The sequence below is a fragment of the Papaver somniferum genome, chromosome 9 (assembly GCF_003573695.1).
Source record: "Papaver somniferum cultivar HN1 chromosome 9, ASM357369v1, whole genome shotgun sequence".
Taxonomy (NCBI): Eukaryota; Viridiplantae; Streptophyta; class Magnoliopsida; order Ranunculales; family Papaveraceae; genus Papaver; species Papaver somniferum.
The window spans coordinates 193,262,880-193,285,187 of NC_039366.1; the positions used below are offsets into that span (position 1 = coordinate 193,262,880).

General features: G+C 37.5%; 1 protein-coding gene and 1 non-coding gene across 2 annotated transcripts; one reads left to right on the plus strand and one right to left on the minus strand.

Annotated features, from left to right (window-relative positions):
• Nucleotides 1–1,163: 1,163 nt before the first annotated feature.
• LOC113311077 (transcription factor GTE6-like) lies at nucleotides 1,164–4,152 on the plus strand. Its single transcript, XM_026559926.1, has 8 exons — nucleotides 1,164–1,343; nucleotides 1,428–1,604; nucleotides 1,714–1,791; nucleotides 1,920–2,144; nucleotides 2,266–2,364; nucleotides 2,608–2,666; nucleotides 3,562–3,712; nucleotides 3,809–4,152. Exons 1-8 carry the CDS (start codon nucleotides 1,197–1,199, stop codon nucleotides 3,992–3,994), a joined length of 1,122 nt encoding a protein of 373 aa, XP_026415711.1. The 5' UTR covers nucleotides 1,164–1,196; the 3' UTR covers nucleotides 3,995–4,152.
• A 110-nt stretch (nucleotides 4,153–4,262) lies between these two features.
• Nucleotides 4,263–4,333, minus strand: TRNAG-GCC. The gene has a single exon. It is a non-coding gene; the product is annotated as a tRNA-Gly (tRNA).
• Between the last annotated feature and the right edge of the window lie 17,975 nt (nucleotides 4,334–22,308).

Genomic DNA, 22,308 nt, shown 5'->3' on the forward strand with positions numbered 1-22,308 from the left:
TCATACCCTTTCACTATTAGAAACCCATATTAGAACGTGCAATTCTAAGAAGTAACTCCAGTCTAGATAAAGAAAATGTTGATTAATCTTTTATTCTTTTTTATTTTTATTGTATTTTTTAAACAACAGAGTTATGACTACTCATGTCGAGCAACAAGACCATTAGAATCAGTTTGCATAATTCAATATCCCAAAACAAAAACAAATCCTCACCACAACCACATTACCAAAGCAAAGCATCTATTGAGCCAAAGATGATCAGCACAATCCTAAAACCAAACCGATAAACTCTTATATTGGAAAACTAAACAAACCACCACCCCACTGTGCAAATGTGACAAGTGAAAAAGAACTTCAAGGCGGACATACCACCAGCACCAGGTGGTGTGATTGATGTTTGTTGTTGGGCTTGGAACGTGTTCTTTTCTCGGTGAAAATGAACATAAATTCGAATTAACTTTATTTCATTCTTTTACCGTGTTCCAACTCGCAAAACTGTAAACTATATGAAAAACCATAAAATAAAACCAGTTGCCTGCAGACCAGTGGCGGGCCAAAAAAATATCTCAAGGTGGGCTAAAAATATTTATAAAAATGTAGGGATGTTATAGAAATGTTATTGGTTGTATGGTTGATCACCCCATGTGTCACTAAGCATGGTCGATTTCCATCTTTGATAGACACATGAAACACTTCTTTTATGTTACTCAATACATGTATCACCTTGCTTGTTTGTTTTTTCCCAGACCCAAAATGCATTACGCCTATTCAAAAATTATTAAATAATTATGAAATATATTTGATTCAGTCATATTTTTGTTCTAGAAATCAGACACAAAATGAAACATGACTCAAACAACTCCGAGTCAAATCTCCAATCGAATGTCAAAAAAATGAAGGAAGAAAAAAGGTATGCATCTAACTCTGACAAACAAAGCGGCCGCCGGAGTCGTATAAAATTTTACAGTAAATGCTCGGAGCCCTGAATTTGCCAACTGCGAGCGTCTTTTTCCCCATAATATATGGTACTCCGTACTTGGGCTTCTCCGATATGGAACAGTGGAAGTAACAATACACACCACCGAGTTTCCTAAAATATCCCTATTCTTTTCACTAATATACCCAAACGGATTCTTATGTTTTACCCTTTACTTGAAAACAAACCCTCCCTCTTTCCTAGAGCTGTTTAGGAGCAGATGGAAGAAATAGATGTATCTGTTCTGAATACACCACCAGGTGACATTACGGATTTTCTAGACATCGGCGGCGATGTCGTCGACGAATCAACCCAAGTTTTCAATTTCAAACAACATGTAGACGAACTAGCCTCCCAGGTTGACCAGGTAGTCAAACTAAAACCCTAATTCTCCATTTTTGGGAATTTTTTATTTATACAATTTCAAATATTTTCGTAATGCTATATGCAGCTTGGACAAAAATTGAATGGGATATCGAAATTCTACTCATCTATGAGTAGAAAGCAAGGGTGCTCAGTCGGGAAGGATAAGGAAAGACATGGTACTAATAGTATTAAGAAACACCAACAAGAAGCAGCCAAGAGAATGCAAGAGCTTATGCGTCAATTTGCCACGATATTGCGCCAGGTGCGTAGCAAGGATTTAATAATTTCTTTGTGCAATACTCACTGCAAGTACTTGATGGTATCTTAGAAAGTACTTCCGGTAATGAAATTGTGTATTTACTAATGGGCAGCTCACGCAACATAAGCTGGCGTGGCCATTTATGCAACCTGTAGATGTTAAGGGACTGGAGTTGCACGATTATTATGAGGTGCGTTATATTTTCAGGTTGCTTTCTATTGCAGAATGTTAGTGGAAGAGGGCTGTTTCTATTAGTTGGGTTTGGTTATTGGCAACGTGAATTAATTGCTGGGGACCTGGGGTTGTGATGATTATTAGGTGATTGACAAACCCATGGATTTCAGTACAATAAAGAATCAAATGGAAACAAAAGATGGTACTGGATATAAAAATGTTCGTGAGATATATGCTGATGTGAAGCTGGTTTTCAAAAATGCAATGACATACAACGAGGAGAAAAGTGATGTTCATGAAATGGCAAAAACCTTGTTGGAAAAATTTGAAGAGAAGTGGTTGCGGCTTTTACCTAGAGTTGTTGAAGAGGTAAATTTTGTTATTGCAGTACAAATGCAGGGGATTGATAGTTTTGAATGTGTCTGTTTCCAAAAATAGAACTGCTTGTGCATGATTGAGAGAGTTGTTTATGAACGTTTTTTAACTGTAGGAAACAAAAAGAAAAGAGGAGGAGGCAGAAGCTCATCGAGACATGCAACTTGTTCAAGAGGCTGCTAATGCAAAATTGGCTAGAGATATTAGTAATGAGGTATTCCCGAGATTTTTTATTTCCTGGTGAATTATAGCATTAAAAAAGATCTTTCCAATTTGAATGAACATTGTGGTCAACCTTATTTGCCTCTTCATCTCGGTTAAGATACGATCTCATGCATCTTTCTCTGTTAAAGGAGGAGCCTATTATCATGAAAATGGTCTCCATATTCCTCTTTCTAACATTTTGGTGCTACGCAGAACATATGTGTTTTAACAAAATTGTCATCGGTTCTTGCAGCTGTATGAGGTTGATATGCATTTGGAGGAACTGAGAGAAGTGGTGGTTCAGAAATGCAGGTGAGTTCTATGAAGCTATTATGTGTTGTATAAGGGCAACTTATCTATGCTTGCTTGATGCTATTCCTCTATCATTCATGTTCAATAACATAGTGAATCCAGAAACGCTGAGTATGGAAAAACCTACATCTTGTTTGTTTGCATCTGACTCGGCGTCTGGATCTGAGTCAACTTCTGACTCGGGCCGAGTCAGCAGTCAGACCGTTTGTTTTGCATTTTGAGTAAGATCTGACTCGACCTATGACTCAGACATAACCTCTGACTCGGACCCATTTGAGTCAGGTAACAAAATACCCCTGACTCACGGGACCAAACCACTGACTCACGTTTTTTGAGTCAGATGAGTCAGATCTAACTCAAAACAAACATATTGAGTCAGATCCAGATGAGTCAGGTGATTCCACTCAAATCCAGATGACTCAGGTCCAGACGACTCAGATGAGTCAGGAGTAAACAAACATAGTGTAGTCTTATTATACATCTCAACTATCGCAATGTATAGAGTCTTAACAGTAACAAATACGATAAATGAAAGATCTCTCTTGAGTCAATTGCCAAATATAGTAAATGGAGGACTAACTATTGTTTAAGTGGATGTTGAACCAAATTTCGTATGGTAGCAAGTCTGCGAATAGGTTTATCGACTCTTATATCTTCCTTAGACTTGGAGTATACATATGCAGTCTTTCACATCAGGCATTATATGGTCAAATGGTCCTCACAAGATATTGATGTCGTCAAATGGTCTTCACAAGCTATTGCTATACTTTTGGTTTTGTTCTTGTGACATATTTCGCCTAGTTGTTTGCATTGAAGGTCATCAAAGTAGATTGTTGTCTTCTGCTCTTGTTTGCGTATAACTCGTCCAATTTCCTTTTTCTGTTCTCTTTTCAAGGAAAATGTCTGCAGAAGAGAAAAGAAAGCTTGGTTCTGGACTTAGTCGGTTGTCACCTGAGGATTTGAGCAAGGCACTTGAGATTATTGCTCAAAAGAATCCAGACTTCCAAGCCGGGGAGGAGGAAGTAAATATTGACATGGATGCTCAGGTGCTCATGACTAGCAGCCTCGCAACCTTTTTACCATCGTTTTTTTCTTTATATCTTTGGTAATTATACTATTTTGGTCCTGGTTGTTGATTGCAGAGCGAATCTACATTATGGAGGTTGAAGGTACTTGTAAAGGATGCCCTTGAAGTTAAGGCAAACAGTCCCACCAAGAAGCTCGTCAGCGACAACTCTAAAAGAAAGAGAGAAATCTGTGATGCTCTTGCCAAAACTGCCGAGAAACGGAGTAAAAAAACGTCTTCTGAAATTGAACCCCTGTCCTAGAGATACAATTATTCAGTTGTTATATATATCAAGAAGATCCATTATCCACTTTTTTTTTTTTTTTTTGTCTCTCGTCTAATGTCTATTCCCTTTCCTCATTTTGTATGTGCTTAAGACTCTGTACATCCTACAATGTACATGTGGGGATTAAAAAGTGAGCAGAGATTGTTCAATACAAGTTTTTAGGTGTTTGGAGATGGAAATGAGTTGCATTATGGTGCGTCGGCCTAATTTAGGAAGTTGTTGGATGGGGCAAAAATTTTAGAAATGCACCAGCCGGGAATCGAACCCGGGTCTGTACCGTGGCAGGGTACTATTCTACCACTAGACCACTGGTGCTTGTTATGGCTGCTTCTGAGGTCTAACTTTATTTATTGTGGTTAAAGTCATGCCTGTATAGCCCTACAGCGGAGCGAAGGTAGACTAACCCTGGCTCTAATACCCCAAAATTCTTAATAATCATGTAAAAATCCTCTGTTTATCCTATAATTTTGTGTTTAGCCCCCTAAAAGTTTTCATATTTTTACAAAATACAATTAGTTCCCTTAGTGACATTTTCTGGTCCCGTCACTGATCACAACATAGAGTCCTAGCAGTAACAAAAATGGTAAGTGAAAGATTAACTAATATTCAAGTGGATATGAAGCATATTTCACATGGTAGCATTCCCGCCAGGCACTATATAGTCAAATGGCCTTCACAAGCTATGTTGCTGTACGTTTTGGTTTTGTTCTTTTGACATTGTTCAGAATTAGTTGATTGTACTGAAGGCCGTCAAAGTAGATTGGTTTATTATCTTCTGCTCTTGTTTGTGTTTAACTCTTTCAATTTCCTTCTCTCTTTTCTTTTTTCAAGGATCTGCAGAAGAGAAAAGAAAGCTTGGTTGCGGACTTAGTCGTTTGTCACCTGAGGATTTGTGTACGGCTCTTGAGATTATTGCTCAAAAGAATCCAAGCTTCCAAGCTGAGGCCGAGGAAGTACATATTGACATGGATGCTCAGGTTCTCATGGGTCATGATTAACAGCCTCTCGCAACCTTTTCACAATAGTTTTTTCTTTATATCCGTAGTAATTATACCATTCTGGTCCTGACGCAGAGCGAATCTACAATATGGAGGTTGAAAGTATTTGTAAAGGATGTCCTCGAAGTTAAGGCTAAAGGGAGTTCTGCCAAGAAGCTTGGCAGTGACAACTCTATAGGATTTTGTGAGTGATTGGGGAGCTTTTAAACGATAATTACTAGTCTCAACTTGTCGAAGGGTTTTCTCCGAGTCTGTATCCCTTTTGCCTGCTTTTTTCTCTCCTTTTATTAGGAGAATGTCTATTGTATGTTTAGTGCTAGCTCATCACTCCAGTTGAATGAAATTTTACGTTTTCTGAATGAAAAAAACAACTCTATAGGAAAGAGAGAAATCTGTGATGCTCTTGCCAAAGCTGCCAAGAAGCACAGCAAGCAAAAAAAAACTTCTTCTTAAACTGACCCATTGTCCTAAAGGTACCATTCAGCTGTAATAAATACAAACAAGTTCTGCTATCCACTTTTTCTAGCGAATACTCCATTTCGTCAGAGTATCTCATCATCTTCATCATTACCTATTTAAGACTTTCTCTACATATGGGGCGTACGTATAAAATGCGCTCGGGTGGGACGTAACTTTAATTTACGCCTGATGTCGAGCGTAGTCTAAAATTGCGTTTGGTGTGGGGCGTAATATATAAAACCGCCCGATGGAGAGGCGTAACTTGAAACTACGCCTGACGGGATGCAATTAATAAATACGCCTGGTGGGACGCAATTAAAACACTACGCCTGTATGTCTGTGGGAAGTAACTCATAATTCCGCCCCACCACACACCCGTACCGCACGTTTGTAAATCCTCATCATTTTCATCGATATCTCAGAATTTATAAACCCGTTCTCATCGTTTTCATCGTTTTTACTTCTTTTCTTTTCGTTACAGAGCTTCTTTTATACCTTGTCGTCAACGGTCTTAAATGGCCAACGTTCCAAATTTACCAACGGTACTCGGGGAAATTCGAAAAAAACATGAAATTGCGAAAATTCAAAAAATTCAAAATTTAAGGCGTAATTAATAATTGCACTCCATATAGTTGAAATGAAATTGGAGGCATGGGGCGTAGTTTAAAATCACGCCCCATATAGTTTAAGACGTAACTAATAATTGCGCCCGGTTTTAGGCGGACTTTAAAGTTACGTCCCATCGGGCGCAATTGAAACATACCGCCTGGTGGAGGCGCAATTGAAACATACCGCCCGATATCAGGCGCAAATGTAAACTACGTCCCATCGGGCGTAGATTAAAGTTACGTTTGAAACAGACGAATCTATTATTTACGCCTGACTACCAAACGCAAATTAAAATTACGCCTCACTCGAAACGCAACTAATATTTGCGCCTGATGTCGGGCGTAGTCTTAAATTACGCCCGACCAAAACCAAACTATCGACCAAATATAGTTTGGTTTTTGGTTATAGTATGGTATTTGATCGATACTCCTCTCCGTAGCGTCTGGGTTTTCGACCAAATTTTTAGTTATAGTCGATGACTGTGGTTGCTCTAAGAGCGACTGCAATGGTACGACTAAACTCAAAGATCAAAGACCAAAAAAAAAAGACTAAATATGAGTTTAATCTGTATTGTGACGTTATGGGGAGAAGACCAAATTTGGTCGTGCGTAAAACAGTTTTACGCATGAAGACGGGCGGAAGTATTAGTTACGTTTCATTTCTGCGCGGAATTATAAATTACGTTTCAAAGGGGCGTAAATATAAATCACGTTTGTTATCGAGCGTAAATATAAATTACGTTTGGTAAGGGGCGGAATCTTAAATTCCGCCCGTTGATCAGACGGATTCCAAATGACCGCTCGAAGAAACGTAAAACTAAATTTCGTCCGAGTTAAACACGGTCACACAGCACGTGTGAGATCAGACGGGCAAACATCTGGTGTCCGCGTGATGAATTGTACGGACGGACATCTTCTGTCCGCGTGATGAATTTGTCAGGCGTAAAATATTATTACGCCTGAGACGGGCGTAACCAAAATTTCCGCCCAGTAGGTTTTCATTAGGGTTTAGGGTTATGGCGTACTCTCCTGTCCGTCCGATCAAATCGGGCGTAATCTTAATGAACCGCACCTTCCACCAATACCGCCTCTCCTTCCCAACCACAACCCATCTCTTCTACACGAGCCTTCTTCTTCTCAGTTCATTTCTTCCACAGTTCATATTCTTACACAGTTCATATTCTTTTTGCTTCACTCACCGCTCCTCTTCAGTTCATATTCTTCTTCTCCATTCCCATCTACCAACCGTACAAATACCCTAAAAACTCCACAAAAACCCTAAAAACTCCATTATAAGGTATGTATTTTCTACTTTCTTTATTCAATTTGTGTAATAATATATCATGTATTGTATTTTTTGTTCGAATTTATTTCAATTTGTGTAATAATATCAGTATTGTATTTTTTGTTCGAATTTATTTAGGGTTTTTACGTTGAAAATTGAATCAGACTTTATTACTAATTGGATATTCATATTGGGTTAATCAAATCTTATTAAAATTGGGTTAATCACATCTTAATCCAATAGTATGTTAATGTTAATGTTATTACTTTGTTACTGTTTCGTAATTTAATTTAATTTTTTGTTTTATTTAATAGTTATAAATATTAATAATTGGATAATTATTTTTTGTTAATTTAGTTACGTGATTTAATTTAATATATTTTTTTGTTAATTTAATTTCGTAATTTAATTTATTTTTTTGTTAATTATAAATAGTTATAAATATAGTTAATTGGATAATTATTTTTTGTTAATTTAGTTACGTGATTTAATTTATCTTTTTGTTAATTTAGTTTCGTATTTTAATTGAATTTTTTGTTAATTATAAATAGTTATAAATATAGTTAATTGGATAATTATTTTTTTGGTTAAATTTATGTTTATGGAATTTTATGATGTTGAAATTTTGTTCGGTTAAATTTATGTCTATTATGGTTCGTGGATTGGTCTTTTAATTATGAAATTGTATTTAACATGTTTGTGCGTAGAATGAACAAGTTTATATCGAGGTTTAGTGGTCGCCAAAAGACCAACAAGAGACAAAAATCTACCGAAGCTGATTACAACTTAATCTCTACCGGTCAAATTGAGGAGGTCGACGTCCCCGGGTTAGGGAGGTTTCCTATAGTGGAAGATGATAAGCCGCACGCTACTGAAGACATTACATTTTCAGACGCACCAACATTTAAGTTTAAACATCGTGGATGTCTGGCATCGGTAATTCATTATTATAAATTTATTTCAATACATTGTCCTAGAGTTAAATATTTGATTGAAAAAGCGGGGTGGGAAAAATTGTTGAACATAGAGTGTAGCGTTACCCAACATGCCGTTGTTGATTATATTGTTGAGAGGTTTTGGGATACAACCAACACGTTCCATTTTCCATTTGGTGAGATGGGGTTCACGCCATTAGATTGGGTCATGTTAACTGGACTGAGTATCGGTGATGGTTATGTAGTTCCGTATGATTCGAGCCTATACCAATTTGACTATGTCCGTGAGAAGATTTTTCCGGATATCACACAGGGAACAAGAGGCGCGTCGTGGATATCAAACTCAATTACAATTACATATTTAAGCTCATACTTCAAAGAAGATAAGTTGGTGGCGGCTAATGAAGATTCTCTCCTCGCCCATAGAATAGCAATTGCCTTTTTTATGTATGTTTGGGTCAATTTTTCTTTCCTAATGCAAAGAACTATATTGATGCTGGATGGTTAGCTGCTTTCGAAGAAATTGATAAAATACAAGACCTTGACTGGGGCGGTAGTGCCTTTTCGAGATTGTATGCAGGTCTCCGACAAGCTTGTAGGAAACAACAGAAGGCACTAAGCGGGCCCTTCCAAATATTAGAGGTATTTTGGTAATCGATTTTATTTTAATTTTCAACGTAAAGTATATTTTCATTTAAGTTTATTTCCTTGGATATATTAATTTGATTCATTAATTTTATGGACTAGTTTTGGGGGTATGAATACCTAGGCATATGTCGACCAGACATCTCAATGACCGGTAATGAACAGAAATGGCCTGTAATTTCCAGATGGAATGGAAGGAGGTGTCAGAATGATATTATTCGTTGTAGGATTTTACTGAATCAGCTGACGATTGACCAAGTGACATGGCACCCATGGGAATCATACACCGACGTCCTCAGTTCTGAGATGGGAAAGTCTGCTAGGAAGCTGTCGGACTCGAGATGGATATTTTCTTGGAATGGCGTTGTGAGTTAGACATGATTTTTTATATTATATCATTAATATTAATCGTCAATAACATAGTTTTTTATTTTTCGTTATTTATCTAATTAATAACGTACTCACTACAATTATATTCCCTTTTTGGTTATACAGCATAATGTTTATTTAGGAGAAAGATGTTGGAGGCAAAACCATCCCTCGTTTGCTGTTCCCATGAAACTACATGTAATTATTGGGCATTTGGGTGATGACCAAGCAAAACTCCTGCTAGCGGACGGTTTTGTTGATGCAACCGAGGTGGTGCAAGTTGTGCAGTATGAAGTATATTTAGAGTATTGGAAAAAGGTTACTAATTTCAGAAAATATGTGACACATCCTGATTGGGAGGTCCAAACATTTGGGTACAGCGGTGACTTCTATTCTACCGAACTTGGAAAACCAGATGAACATGTTCTTATTCCACCGCAACAACAATTATCGCCCGTAAGTGTTCGTTCAACTTTACATTGCTTATTTCAAAAAAAAAAAAATCTCATCTATCTCATTTTTTCATGACAGGGCGATAGTTATGCATTATTCCAAGAATATGCTGATTTTACTAAACAATTTCGAGATTTTACATTACGAGAAACGAAAGATAGGATGGAGTGTCTATTAGCGAAAGATGAACTTATAGGAAACCAGAATAATAAGATCACGGAATTGGAGTATCAACTGTCTCTTTTCCGAACGCCACACACCATCCAACCTTCCATTGGATTCGGCGCCTTTTCCCCCACATTGCCCCACAAGTGTGGAGTTCTATGAGTCAAGGATCATCTTCAACGTCCTCGGTCAGGCCCATTCCGAGAACGGCTTTTATCCCACCGCGATCGGCGCCTCCGGATACGGGAAATGTTTAGCCTGTGATGACTATTTATATGGTTTAGCTTTGAATTTATTATGTTATTTATCTTTGTTATGTGTAGTCATACTAGACATTTATTATGTTATTTATCTTTGTTATGTGTAGTCCGAGTAGTCATTCAATACTCAATCAAATTTCTATCAAATTTCAGCGAGTGGTTATTTGAATCCTTTATCAAATTTCAGCGAGTAGTCATTTCAATAGGCAATCAAATTTCAGCGAGTAGTCATTTCAATAGGCAATCAAATTTCAGCGAGTAGTCAGTTCAATACTTTATCAAATTTCACCGACTAGTCATTTCAATACGACAAACACCTCACTGACAAACAGTTTACAAAATTTGTCAAATACTTTATGTTATTTTATTTATTAATCCTGATGGAAAATGGAAGCATGTGATCTCCGTCACTCACTCTATAAATACCAACACACCTCTTTTTACAATCACACACTTATTCTGATTCGGATAGAATATGGAAGCATATGAGAATACCGCTCACTATTGTTCTTCTGTTTCATCTTCTTCTTCTTCTTCTAATAGTAGTTTTTATTCCTCGGATGATGATTCAATAGCAATTATGCAAAATAACATGGCCGTTAGTATGGGAGTCCTTGTTACCAATTCTAAATGGCCTCAAACTCGTATCAAAATACCAAGAGATCGTGAGACTGGTGCTGAACTTCTGTGGAACGACTATTTTTCTCCGTATCCAAACCAACCACCTAATGTTTTTCGCAGAAGATTCAGGATGCGTCGACAATTGTTTAACAGAATAGTGGAAGGTGTTACAGCCGAAGACAGATATTTTGTGCAAAGGCCCGATGCGTGTGGAGTTTTAGGATTAAACCCTCATCAAAAAGTAACTGCAGCGGTGCGAATGTTAGCTTATGGATGTGCGGCAGATGCAATAGACGAGTACTTACGCATAGGCGAAACCACGGTGTTGGAAGCAACTCGGAGGTTCTGCAAGTCGATTGTCAATGTGTATGGGAAAGAATATTTGCGTGAACCTACGGCTGGTGATGTTGAGTTGTTGCTCAACCAAAACAAAGATAGAGGATTTCCAGGGATGATAGGTAGCCTAGATTGCATGCATTGGAAATGGGATAAATGTCCGTCTGCCGAATCAGGGGCTTACACCGCGTATAAAGGGAGCGAAAGTATCGTGTTGGAGGCGGTGGTGTCGTATGATCTATGGTTTTGGCATGCATTTTTTGGTATGCCAGGCTCTAACAACGATATTAATGTGATGAACCGTTCATATGTTTTTCGAAGTCTGGTCACGGGAAAAGCACCACCGGTGAACTATGTGGTAAACGGTCATTCTTATGACATGCCGTATTATCTAGGTGATGGAATATATCCAGAAATTGCTACTATTATTATGGCGTTTAAACATCCGCTTGGTAGGAAAAAAGAGATATTTTCAGCGATGCAAGAGGGTGCAAGAAAAGACGTAGAGCGGGGATTTGGTGTACTTCAACAACAGTTTGGAATCATCAAACAACCTGCTAGAATGTGGAATCCAGATGTGCTTGCCTATATCATGAAAACGTGTATTATCTTACATAATATGATAGTCGAGGATGAGCGTCTACCCGGTGAATGGCCACATGTTTATGATCATCGTAGCAACCCGACACCGGTTAATATATTAAGAGGCAACAGTGAGGAGTTTTCCCAAATTAGAGCTGAGCAACGCCGACGTCATATGCGCAGCAAAGATAGGCATATTCGCTTGCGCGATGACTTAATCGAACATATATGGGCAGAATATGGGAATTAAAAGGTTGGAGACGAGGACAAAAATTGAATTAAATGTTGTTTCCCATATGAAAAAATTATGTGATTTTATTTTAACGAATAATTTTATTGAAATGTATTAACTCTATTTCATATACTCATCACTTGGTAAATTAAAGTAAGATGTTACAAAATAAGTTAAAGTTGATTAAATTAAATGAAGATAAAATTAAATCCCAAATATTACATAATAATACGACTAATGACAAAATTAATACATATTAAAACGTAAATAAACTACTAAAACTATTATCACTTATATTAGACTTAATACTTAAGGTTCGAACTATCCCGTTTTGACGATTATAATTGGCTCCTTTTGTCCCGTACTATTAAAGCCTTTCGAAGTTCGAAGTACTCCTTTTGTACATGATCCAATTTGGAAAGATCCATCATCATGATGCGAAATTCATCGTCTGCGACCTCCTTGGCTATTTTAGCCGCATGCTCAGCTTGTTTTTGTGCAAACTCGGCCTTTTTTTGTTCCATCTTGAATCTTGATTGTTCCCGGTAATGAGAATTGAAATTTTCTTGCTGTGTAATAATTATTCCCATCAATTCCTCTTGGCTGTTGGATTTCTCTCGCCCGGTTTTCTTCAGTCGTTTAGCTGCTTTTTTTCCCATCTGACGAAGGTATGTATTCTCTATGTCTCCTTTATCTGTGTCGTTACCGGACTCGACTTGAGTGCCATCTTCCTCGGTATTCACGCTACTATCCAAATCGTGCGTCGTATCAAAAACAAAAGTCGATCGACGATTATATTTTATATTTTCTATGACAATTGGGTAGCACTCTTCGTGCCTAAATTTTCTTCCATGATTGCATTCCTTAAACCGTTTGTTTACTTCTTCGAGCTGTTAATGTTTTTAAAAACAATTAGGTTCATGGGCATCTCAATATTAGAAAATAATTGTTTCAAAACAGAGAGAATACTCACGGTCATTTCCGGACCCCATCCCGTATGATATTCACCTTCCACTTCCGCCTGTTTTGCCGAAAACAACGCCACTTCTTTACTTATTCCCTGAAATCGTTTTTGCCAGGAACTCCAAGACCGCTCTGGTTTATCCGGTAAATGAGCTTCAATATCATCCTTGATACGAGTCCACAACGCAATCTCTGATTGATCGGCTCCAACGCCGGGATCTTGAGATATTGATAAATGAATTTTACACATCGTGACATCTTCGATTGTCGTAAAATTTGGACCTCTTGCTATTCGTGGTGTTGACATTAAAAACGATTCGATGAAAATTTTCAAAATGATTTGAAATATGGGAAACTATTTTTTCTTCCTGATACTATTTTTTTGTTGCCGAATACAAACGAATGATATGAAAATGTGAAAGGAATTCATCTGGTATATATAGGTATAAAATAAACCCGTTATTAACATTCAATTTCAAACGTTCGAAAGATATAAATATCTTACCAACGGTCAAAAATCTTCTACGCAATCTCCAACGCCAACGTTCGAAAAATTTATCATTCTAACGTTCGAAAATTTTCATTTCATGTTTCATAATTTTGATGAGGCGTAAAAAAAATGTCCGTTTGAGAGGGGCGGAATTTTGGTGTCCGCCCCAGAGAGGCGGAATTTTGGTGTCCGCCCCAGACAGGCGGAATTTTGGTGTCCGCCTGGCAACGTGCGGAATTCTTCTGTCCGTCTCATCAGGCGTAAATTTATGTTACGCCCGCAACAAACGTAAATTTAAATTCCGCCCCACCAACATACGTAAATTTGGTTTATGCCCGTTAACAAGCGTACTTTAAATTTACGCCCAGCATCAAACGTACTTCAAAGTTACGCCCGACTATATCGGAATTTGGGATTTGGTCGCGACCATATTTGGTCTGGAATTTGATCTTTGGTCCAAATTTGATCTTTACTCCGTCCCACTGTGTTAGGATCTCATCCCATAAATTTGGTTATACTCGCCCACTGTGGATGCTCTAAGAGTCTAAGGATACTCACTCATTTTTTAGTGAATGAAATGGAACTTTTAGTCCCACATTGTGGAAAACTAAAGAGGTGCTCCACTATATAACCATGTGCTCATGGATATGTTGTAAAACAATGTGAGTGGAGCGGGTGGGGCGAAAAATACATGTTTCGACCGATGCACCAAGTTCCTCTTCTACTCGTTTTTATTTTTGGCGAATTTTTCTTTAGAAAAGTAATTCCAAAAATATTTTCTTAAGAGTTTTATTTATGGGAAATTCCTTTTACGAGTTTTACTTGTTTTTCAAGAAAAAAAAAACTAACTTAATTTGCAAGTATCTCATCCCATAAATATGACTCGAAATTCTGTTTTCAAAACATACAACCAGCGACTATCTCTAGGTCTACTTTTCTTCTTCTTATTATTTTTTGTGCAGCGTTTTACTTCCATCCTTGTTGCTGAGTTCAAGAGTGGGTAACTTCCGTTGTGCTAACTCAAGTTATATCGGGCAGTCTTATCCTGGACACATCTTCGCACGTTGGGGTTTAGCATTACTTCAGAGTATACCCGCGAACTAATGTGTTAAGGACAGCTTGTTGAACCTGTGATTCTTCCCTCATCAATTTGTTCGTGGTAGAGTTGTTTGATACGGTTCTTTATATTTATTGTTTGATACATCTGACGTTTCTTATATTGTTGCAAGATTCCAACAATCTTAACACATTAATATTCCTTGTAACAATGGGAAAGAACGACGTTGAAAGACCACAGAAGTTTAACGGAAAGGATTTCAAGAAATGGAAATCCAAGATGCCATTTTATCTAAGCCATCATGAACTGGATTATGTACTTGTTCCACATGATGAATTGATGAATGCTAAAGGTTTAACTGAGGAGGTGATCGAGTATAACAAGAGGTGTAATTTTCTGGCGAAAAATCATATCATGAATGGTTCGGAAGATGCGATGTATGATTTTTACAATGCTAAAGAAAATTTCAGTGCTTATGATTTGTGGATTGTGTTAGAAGCAAAGTATCAAGCTTAGACTGCAGGGAGCAAGAAATTTATGGTGGCGAAGTTTATGGACTTCAAGATGACGAATGATAAGCCTGCTGTTGATCAATTCCTCGAATTTCAACAGATCATTAATGAGATTCTTGTTGAAGGTATGGTCATTGATGAGACGTTTCAAGTATCTGCGGTAATTGAGAAGTTACCATCTTCTTGGTCTGAGTACAAGAAAAAGCTAAGACATGAAACTGGCGAGATCAACATGGTTGAATTAGGAAAGAAAATTCAAGTGGAAGCGATGTTGTGCACCAAGGACAAGAACGTGTCTTCTGCAAGGGACATGAGTAACAAAGCTCATATGACTGAACACAGATCTTCCAAAGCTGGAAAATGTGAGAGTAACAATCGTAACTCTAAGCGTGGTCCTCCCAATAAAGGTATGTTTCGAAAACCAGAGTCTAGCATTACTAAAATTAAGGGTGCTTGTTATGCGTGTGGAGTAACTGGCCATATGGCAGTTCACTGTAGACATCGTAAGGACAAGAAGGATAATGCTAACTTGGTTGAAAAGAACAAGGACGAGTTTTCTGCTGTAGTGTCTGAAGTTAATTTGGTGACCAATGTGATGGACTGGTGGGTATACTCTGGAGCTACCAAGCATGTTTGTGGGAACAAAGATCTATTCACCTCCTACCAGAGGGTAGGGGAAGGCAAGAAACTCTATATGGGTAATCATCTGCATCAGAGGTTGCAGGAAAAGGAAAGGTCGGTCTGAAGCTCACATCTGGAAAGACTCTCACATTGAATGAAGTTCTTCATGTTCCAGACATCTGCAAAAATCTTGTTTCTTGTTATGTTTTAGATGATAAGGGTTTTAAAGTTTCAATTGAGTCAGGAAAACTTATAGTAACTAAGAGCAATGATTATGTGGGTAAGGGTTATAAGACTGAGGGTCTTTATAAACTTAATGTAACCTGTCCTGAAGTGAAATTGAATGATTCTTCTGCTTACATGAGTGTGTCATCGAATGTTTGGCATGGTAGACTTGGTCATGTAAATTACAAATCAATGCATAAACTGGCAAGCGTAGGATGCATACCCAAATTCACTTTAGATAAAAGTCATAAGTGTGAGATTTGCGTAGAATCTAAGCATGCTAAGAAATCATTCAGTAAGAATGTCCATAGAAACACTAAACCCTTAGAGTTAATCCATTCAGACCTAGTTGACATGAAGTCATTTCAAACTAGAGGTGGTAAGAAATGGTTTGTCACTTTTATAGATGATTGTACGAGGTATTGTCATGTTTATTTGCTTAGAGGGAAGGACGATGCCTTAGAAGCCTTTAAGATTTATAAATGTGAAATTGAAAACCAATTGAATGCTACCATTAAAACTTTTAGGTTTGATCGTGATGGTGAATATGAAATTCCTATTGGAAATTTCTGCGAAGAACATGGCATAATACATGAAACTACAGCCCCTTATTCACCTCAATCCAATGGTGTAGCTGAACGTAAGAACCATACCCTTAAGAATATGATGAATGCCATGTTGATTAGTTTAGGATTACCTTTGAACTTTTGGGGGGAGGCTATCCTCTCAGCCAATTACATCTTGAACAGAGTACCCTTTAAAGGATCAGATAAAACTCCATATGAGTTATGGAAAGGTAGACAACCATCTTATGCTTACTTCAAAGTACGGGGGTGCTTGGCAAAGGTGTCCATCCCTCCTCCTAAGACAACTAAGATAGGACCTGTGTTTTTATAGGGTATCCTGAGCATTCTAGTGCTCATAGTTTTATGGTTGTGAGTTCTGAAATTTCTGACATAGGGTTGAATACTATCATGGAGTCTAGGGATGCTGAGTTTTTTGAGAATGTTTTTCCTTTAAAACGTGACTCTCGTAAGAGATGTATTGATGATCCCCTAGAATTGCCTTCAACTAGTCAGTCTTTACCTTTAACGGAAGATGAACCAGAAATAGAACCTAGAAGAGGTAAAAGGGCTAAAACTAAGAAAACTTATCCTGGTTGCATTACATACCTAGCCGAGTCTGATCCTCAGACTTATAGAGATGCCATGACTTGTCCAGAAGCTCCATGGTGGAAAGAAGCTTCCATTAGTGAAATGGATTCCCTTCGAGAAAACGGTACTTTTGAACTTGTAGATTTACCTCCAGGGTGTAAGGCCATAGGTTGTAAATGGATTTTCAATAGAAAACGTAAGATAGATGGAACTATAGAAAAATACAAGGCTAGGCTGGTAGATAAAGGCTACAGACAAATAGAAGGTATAGATTTCTTTGACACATATTCACCAGTGAGTAGAATTAACTCCATTAGGATGTTAATTGCTATAGCTTCTGTCCATAATCTAGAGATACAACAAATGGATGTAAAGACAACGTTTCTTAATGGTGAATTAGATGAAGAAATTTATATGGAACAACCTGAGGGATTTGTAGTTAAATCATGTGAAAAGAAAGTTTGTAAACTGGTTAAATCTTTGTATGGATTGAAACAATCACATCATACAAATCAATATTAGAAACATCATTATCTAAATCAATATCGATAGCTCTTCAGACATTCCTAGAAAATGGGCAATCCAAAAAAATCTGTTGCAAACTATCCATGCCATTGTTACAAAAAGGACAATGAGTATTAGTATTGGGGCAAAATCTAGATAATTTTTCACCAGTAGGAAGGCATTGTTGAATACATTTCCATAGAAAATGGAGAATGTTTTGGGGACAGAGTTGTTTTTCCAGAATTCCCTCAAGGAGATTTGGCTTTGATTGCTTATGCCTATTTCAGAATTTCTACAATTCAAAATGACTTTATATGCTGAATTTATAGAAAATAACCCGTTAGAGCTAGGGAGCCATCTCAGGTGATCTTCCCCACAAAAGGGAATCTGATCTCTATGACTTTTTTAACAGTGTCATTAAAAACAAAGAACGTAATACATGAAAATTCCAGCTTCCAGAATTTTGATCAATCAACTGAGAAACATAAACCATATTAGAAGACCAATTTTGAGTATTAAGGGTAGTGGGGATAGATGAAACCCATCTATCTTTCCAAATATGAATTTTCTCACCATTACCTACTTCCCAACAAGAGAATTGTTTCAAAATTTCCATACCTTCCCAGATACCTTTCCAAATCCAGCTGCCATTAGTGCTTACCGAGTCAGAGATAGGATCAAAATTGTTGAAATACTTACCTTTCTGAATTTTTACCTACAAATCATTAGGAGAATGCTTCATTCTCCAAGCAAGTTTAGCAAGTAAGGCCTTGTTCATTACTGCAGTTTGCTTAATATTCATGCCACCTAATCTCTAGGTTGAGATACTCTCTCCCATCTTTTCAAGTAAATACCTTAAACACATTTTTTCTTATTCCACCAGAATCTCATCTGGATGGAATCAATTTTGTCTGTTAGTTTTTTAGGAATTTGGAAAACGGACAAATGGTGAGTTGCCAAACTTCAAAGAACAGACTGAGAAACAATGGTCCGGTCAGGTTGGTTTAGGAATAAAGACTTCCAACAAGCAAGTCTTTCTACAAGGGGACTAAAGGACTGAACTTTACTCCTCTACAAGAGTAGAGGAACCCCTAGGTACTTCTCATTGAGAGCTAGTTTCTTAATGTTCAAGATGTTCGAAATATCATTCTTGACATTGTTGCCGACACCCTTGCTAAAGGATATCCCAGATTTTTGGAAGTTAACAGACTGACCTGAGAACTTGCTGAATTCCTCAATTATTCTGGCCAAATGCTTAGCTTCTGAAGTATTGGCCTTGCAAAATATCAAGCAATCACCTGCAAAGAAAAGATGTAAAACAGCAGGATAATGTTTGTTTATTTTGATGTCATGAATAAGCTTATCTTGTTCAGCTTTCAGTAAAGCTCTGGACAAGGATTCCATACACATTATGAAGAGATAAGGATAAAGAGGGTCTCCCTTCCTTAAACCTCTCTGGGGGGTGAAAATCTCTCCCCGGGAGCCATTCAAAAGGATGGAGGTGGACTCCGTACTTGTGCACTGGTTAATCATGTTACAAAAGTCATCACATATTCCTAGATTTTTTAAAGTCCTCAGAAGAAATTTCCACTCTATTCTGTCAAAAGCCTTGGACATGTCTAATTTAACAGTCATCCAACCATTTTTGTTTTTATTTTTCTTCATAGAATCAACTAGTTCATGAGCCACTACAATGTTATCTGTGATACTCCTCCCAGACATAAAAGTCGTTTGATAGGGTGTAATAGTTTTGTCAATGACTAGTTTAACTCTAGCAGCCAGAAGTTTTGAAATCACTTTATAAGAAGTGTTGTATAGGCTTATTGGTCTAAACTCTAAAGTCTACAACATTCTTAGGACAGTTGGTTTTAGGGATTAAAGAAAGAAAATTATGATTTATCTGTTTAAGAATATATTTACTGTGAAAGAAAGCCTACACCATATTAATAAGATCATTACCAACACAATCCCACATGATTTGATAAAATCCGGGAGGGAAGCCATCTGGGCCATGTGTGGTCCAAGGTTTCATATCAAATACAATACCTTTGATTAGATAAAGCAGGAGAGGATGACTAAAGGATTTTTTAGAAGATATTCCTCAACTACAATACAATACTAGATTAACTACAATACCTTTCATATCAAATACAATACTAGTTTAACTCAACTATGGAGTCGGAGTTTATTGCGTTAGATAAAGCAGGAGAGGAGGCCGAATGCCCTAGAAACTTTTTAGAAGATATTCCTCTCTGGCATAGGCCTGTCCCAGCTATATCTATACATTGTGACAGCAAATCTGCAATAGGTAAAGCTAAAAATAGCTTATACAATGGAAAGTCTATACATATGCGTAGAAGACATGATTCTTTACAATTACTAATCTCAACAGGCGTTATTTCCATAGATTGGACAATGTCCAAGGAGAATATCGCGGACCCTTTGACGAAAGGTTTGTCCAAGGAGATAGTTAATAAAGCATCGAAGGGGATGGGGCTTAGGCTCAAATAATTAAACTTGTCATGAAGGATACTCAACCTTGCTGACTGGAGATCCCAAGATCAAGGTTTCGAATGAGACAACTAATTTGTGGTGGTTAAAGGTAAATACTATCAGAGAATTTCATTCTCTGTCCCTTCCCTATGGTGTTGATGTGATAGTGTGACTGCATGTGGAGGATGACTTTTAATTAAGTCTTAATGAGTTCTATAGTTTCAATTTAATATTGAAGTGGGGTGTAGTAGTAAACATTCTTGATGGAACTCACCTATCTGAATGAGGAAGTGGGTCACTTCCTATGAGAATGAAGCCGATTCTCTAGAGCATTCTGAGAAACAGGATATGTCCAGGGACAAAATGGACAAAACGGCACGAACTTAGCAACACTTGGAGGATATCATGCGTGGATATTATTAGAATTAAAATAAACGCTAGCAGTTCAAGACATCGCGTTCACTGTCTAGCTAGTAGTTCCGGTAAGCAAGGTTCAAGACCTTATGGACACCTTTGCCTAAATGGTATTTCCCGTACTCTGATTTTTCTGTGTTTACCGAGATTTCATTCATGTGGGGGATTGTTGGAGAAAATGAGTTATTTAATAAATGGATATTTGGTCTTGGTGTGGTTTGATCTCATGACCTAAGGGTCTAAGGATACTCACTCATTTTTTAGTGAATGAAATTGAACCTTTAGTCCCACATTGTGGAAAACTAAAGTGGTGCTCCACTATATAACCATGTGCTCATGGATATTTTGTAAAACAATGTGGGTGGAGCAGGTGGGGCGAAAAATACATGTTTCGACCCATGCACTAAGTTCCTCTTCTACTCGTTTTTATTTTTGGCGAATTTTTCTTTAGAAAATTAATTCCAAAAATATTTTCTTAAGAGTTTTATTTGTGGGAAATTCATTTTACGAGTTTTACTTGTTTTTGAAGAAAAGAAAAACCTAACTTGATTTGCAAGTATCTCATCCTATAAATATGACCCGAAATTCTGTTTTCAAAACATATAACCAGCGACTATCTCTAGGTCTACTTTTCTTCTTATTATTATTTTTTGTGCGGCGTTTTACTTCCATCCTTGTTGCTGAGTTCAAGAGTGGGTAACTTGTATTGTGCTAACTCAAGTTATATCGGGCAGTCTTATCCTGGACACATCTTCGCACGTTGGGGTTTGCATTACTTCATATTATACCCGCGAACTAATGTCTTAAGGACAGCTTGTTGAACCTGTGATTCTGCTCTCATCAATTTGTTCGTGGTAGAATTGTTTGATACGGATCTTTATATTTATTGTTTGATAATCTGACGTTTCTTCTATTATTGCAAGATTCCAACAACTTCATCCGGTGTAACACTGGTCTTCTGAATTGAGTTCCCACATCTTATAATTACTGTAATCTCAAAGCAAGTGTCAGTTGGTTTGATTACCAAGCAGATGTTTCACGGAAAACAGGGTCCCAACACCTTTACATGCGTGCATGCTTTGTCTTTTTATTCATGGTGTTAATTTGCAATGTTTTGAAAACCGGATCGGAGATCAACTGAAAAAGTTATTGGGTTAGGGTCAACAATCTGGTCCAATCTGGGTTAGTGGGTCAACATATAAATAACTACAAGAAGGACTGATAGGTTAGGTTAGAAGGGATGAATAAATGGTCTAGTATTAGGGGATGGGCGTGAGTCGTGACTAGTGCCAGGCTAGTTTGAATTAATAACCCAAGTCTTTCATTTTATTCACTCCATCTTTGCCCCTTTTATGTTAACTTATTACACTGTCCGCGCATGAAACCCTAAATTTTAGTCTAAAACATATCTCCCTAGTTTTAACCGACGACACATCTCTTCCATGCTCTCCACAACTCTCTCTCTATCAAGCAGAACTACACCTTAGAAGATTCAAAGATTTATTATTAAACTCCTTAACGATTTTATATCAAAGATGAGTGGAGAAAATGATTCTATTTAAAAAGATGATTGATTTCTCTTTTTCTTAATCTGTAGCGTTAATGTAATTCTATTTGATTTTACATTTGGGTTTCCATCAAGATCACGTTTGTGACTAATTAGTGTTTCTAAAGATATTACTAAGGAATTTTTCTTGTCGAAACTTTGACAGAGACACCGGGTGAACCAGTTAAAACCCAACTGAGTCAACGGTTCACTGGTTGGACCGGACGGTTCATACGGTTCGACGGTATTTTGGTGCAGTTAGTGACTGGTTCACTATCGACCAGTCCAGTTTTTCTATTGGTTCACTGGTTTAACGGTTGGACCGGCCGGTCTGGTCCGTTCTTAAAACACTGTTAAGTAACG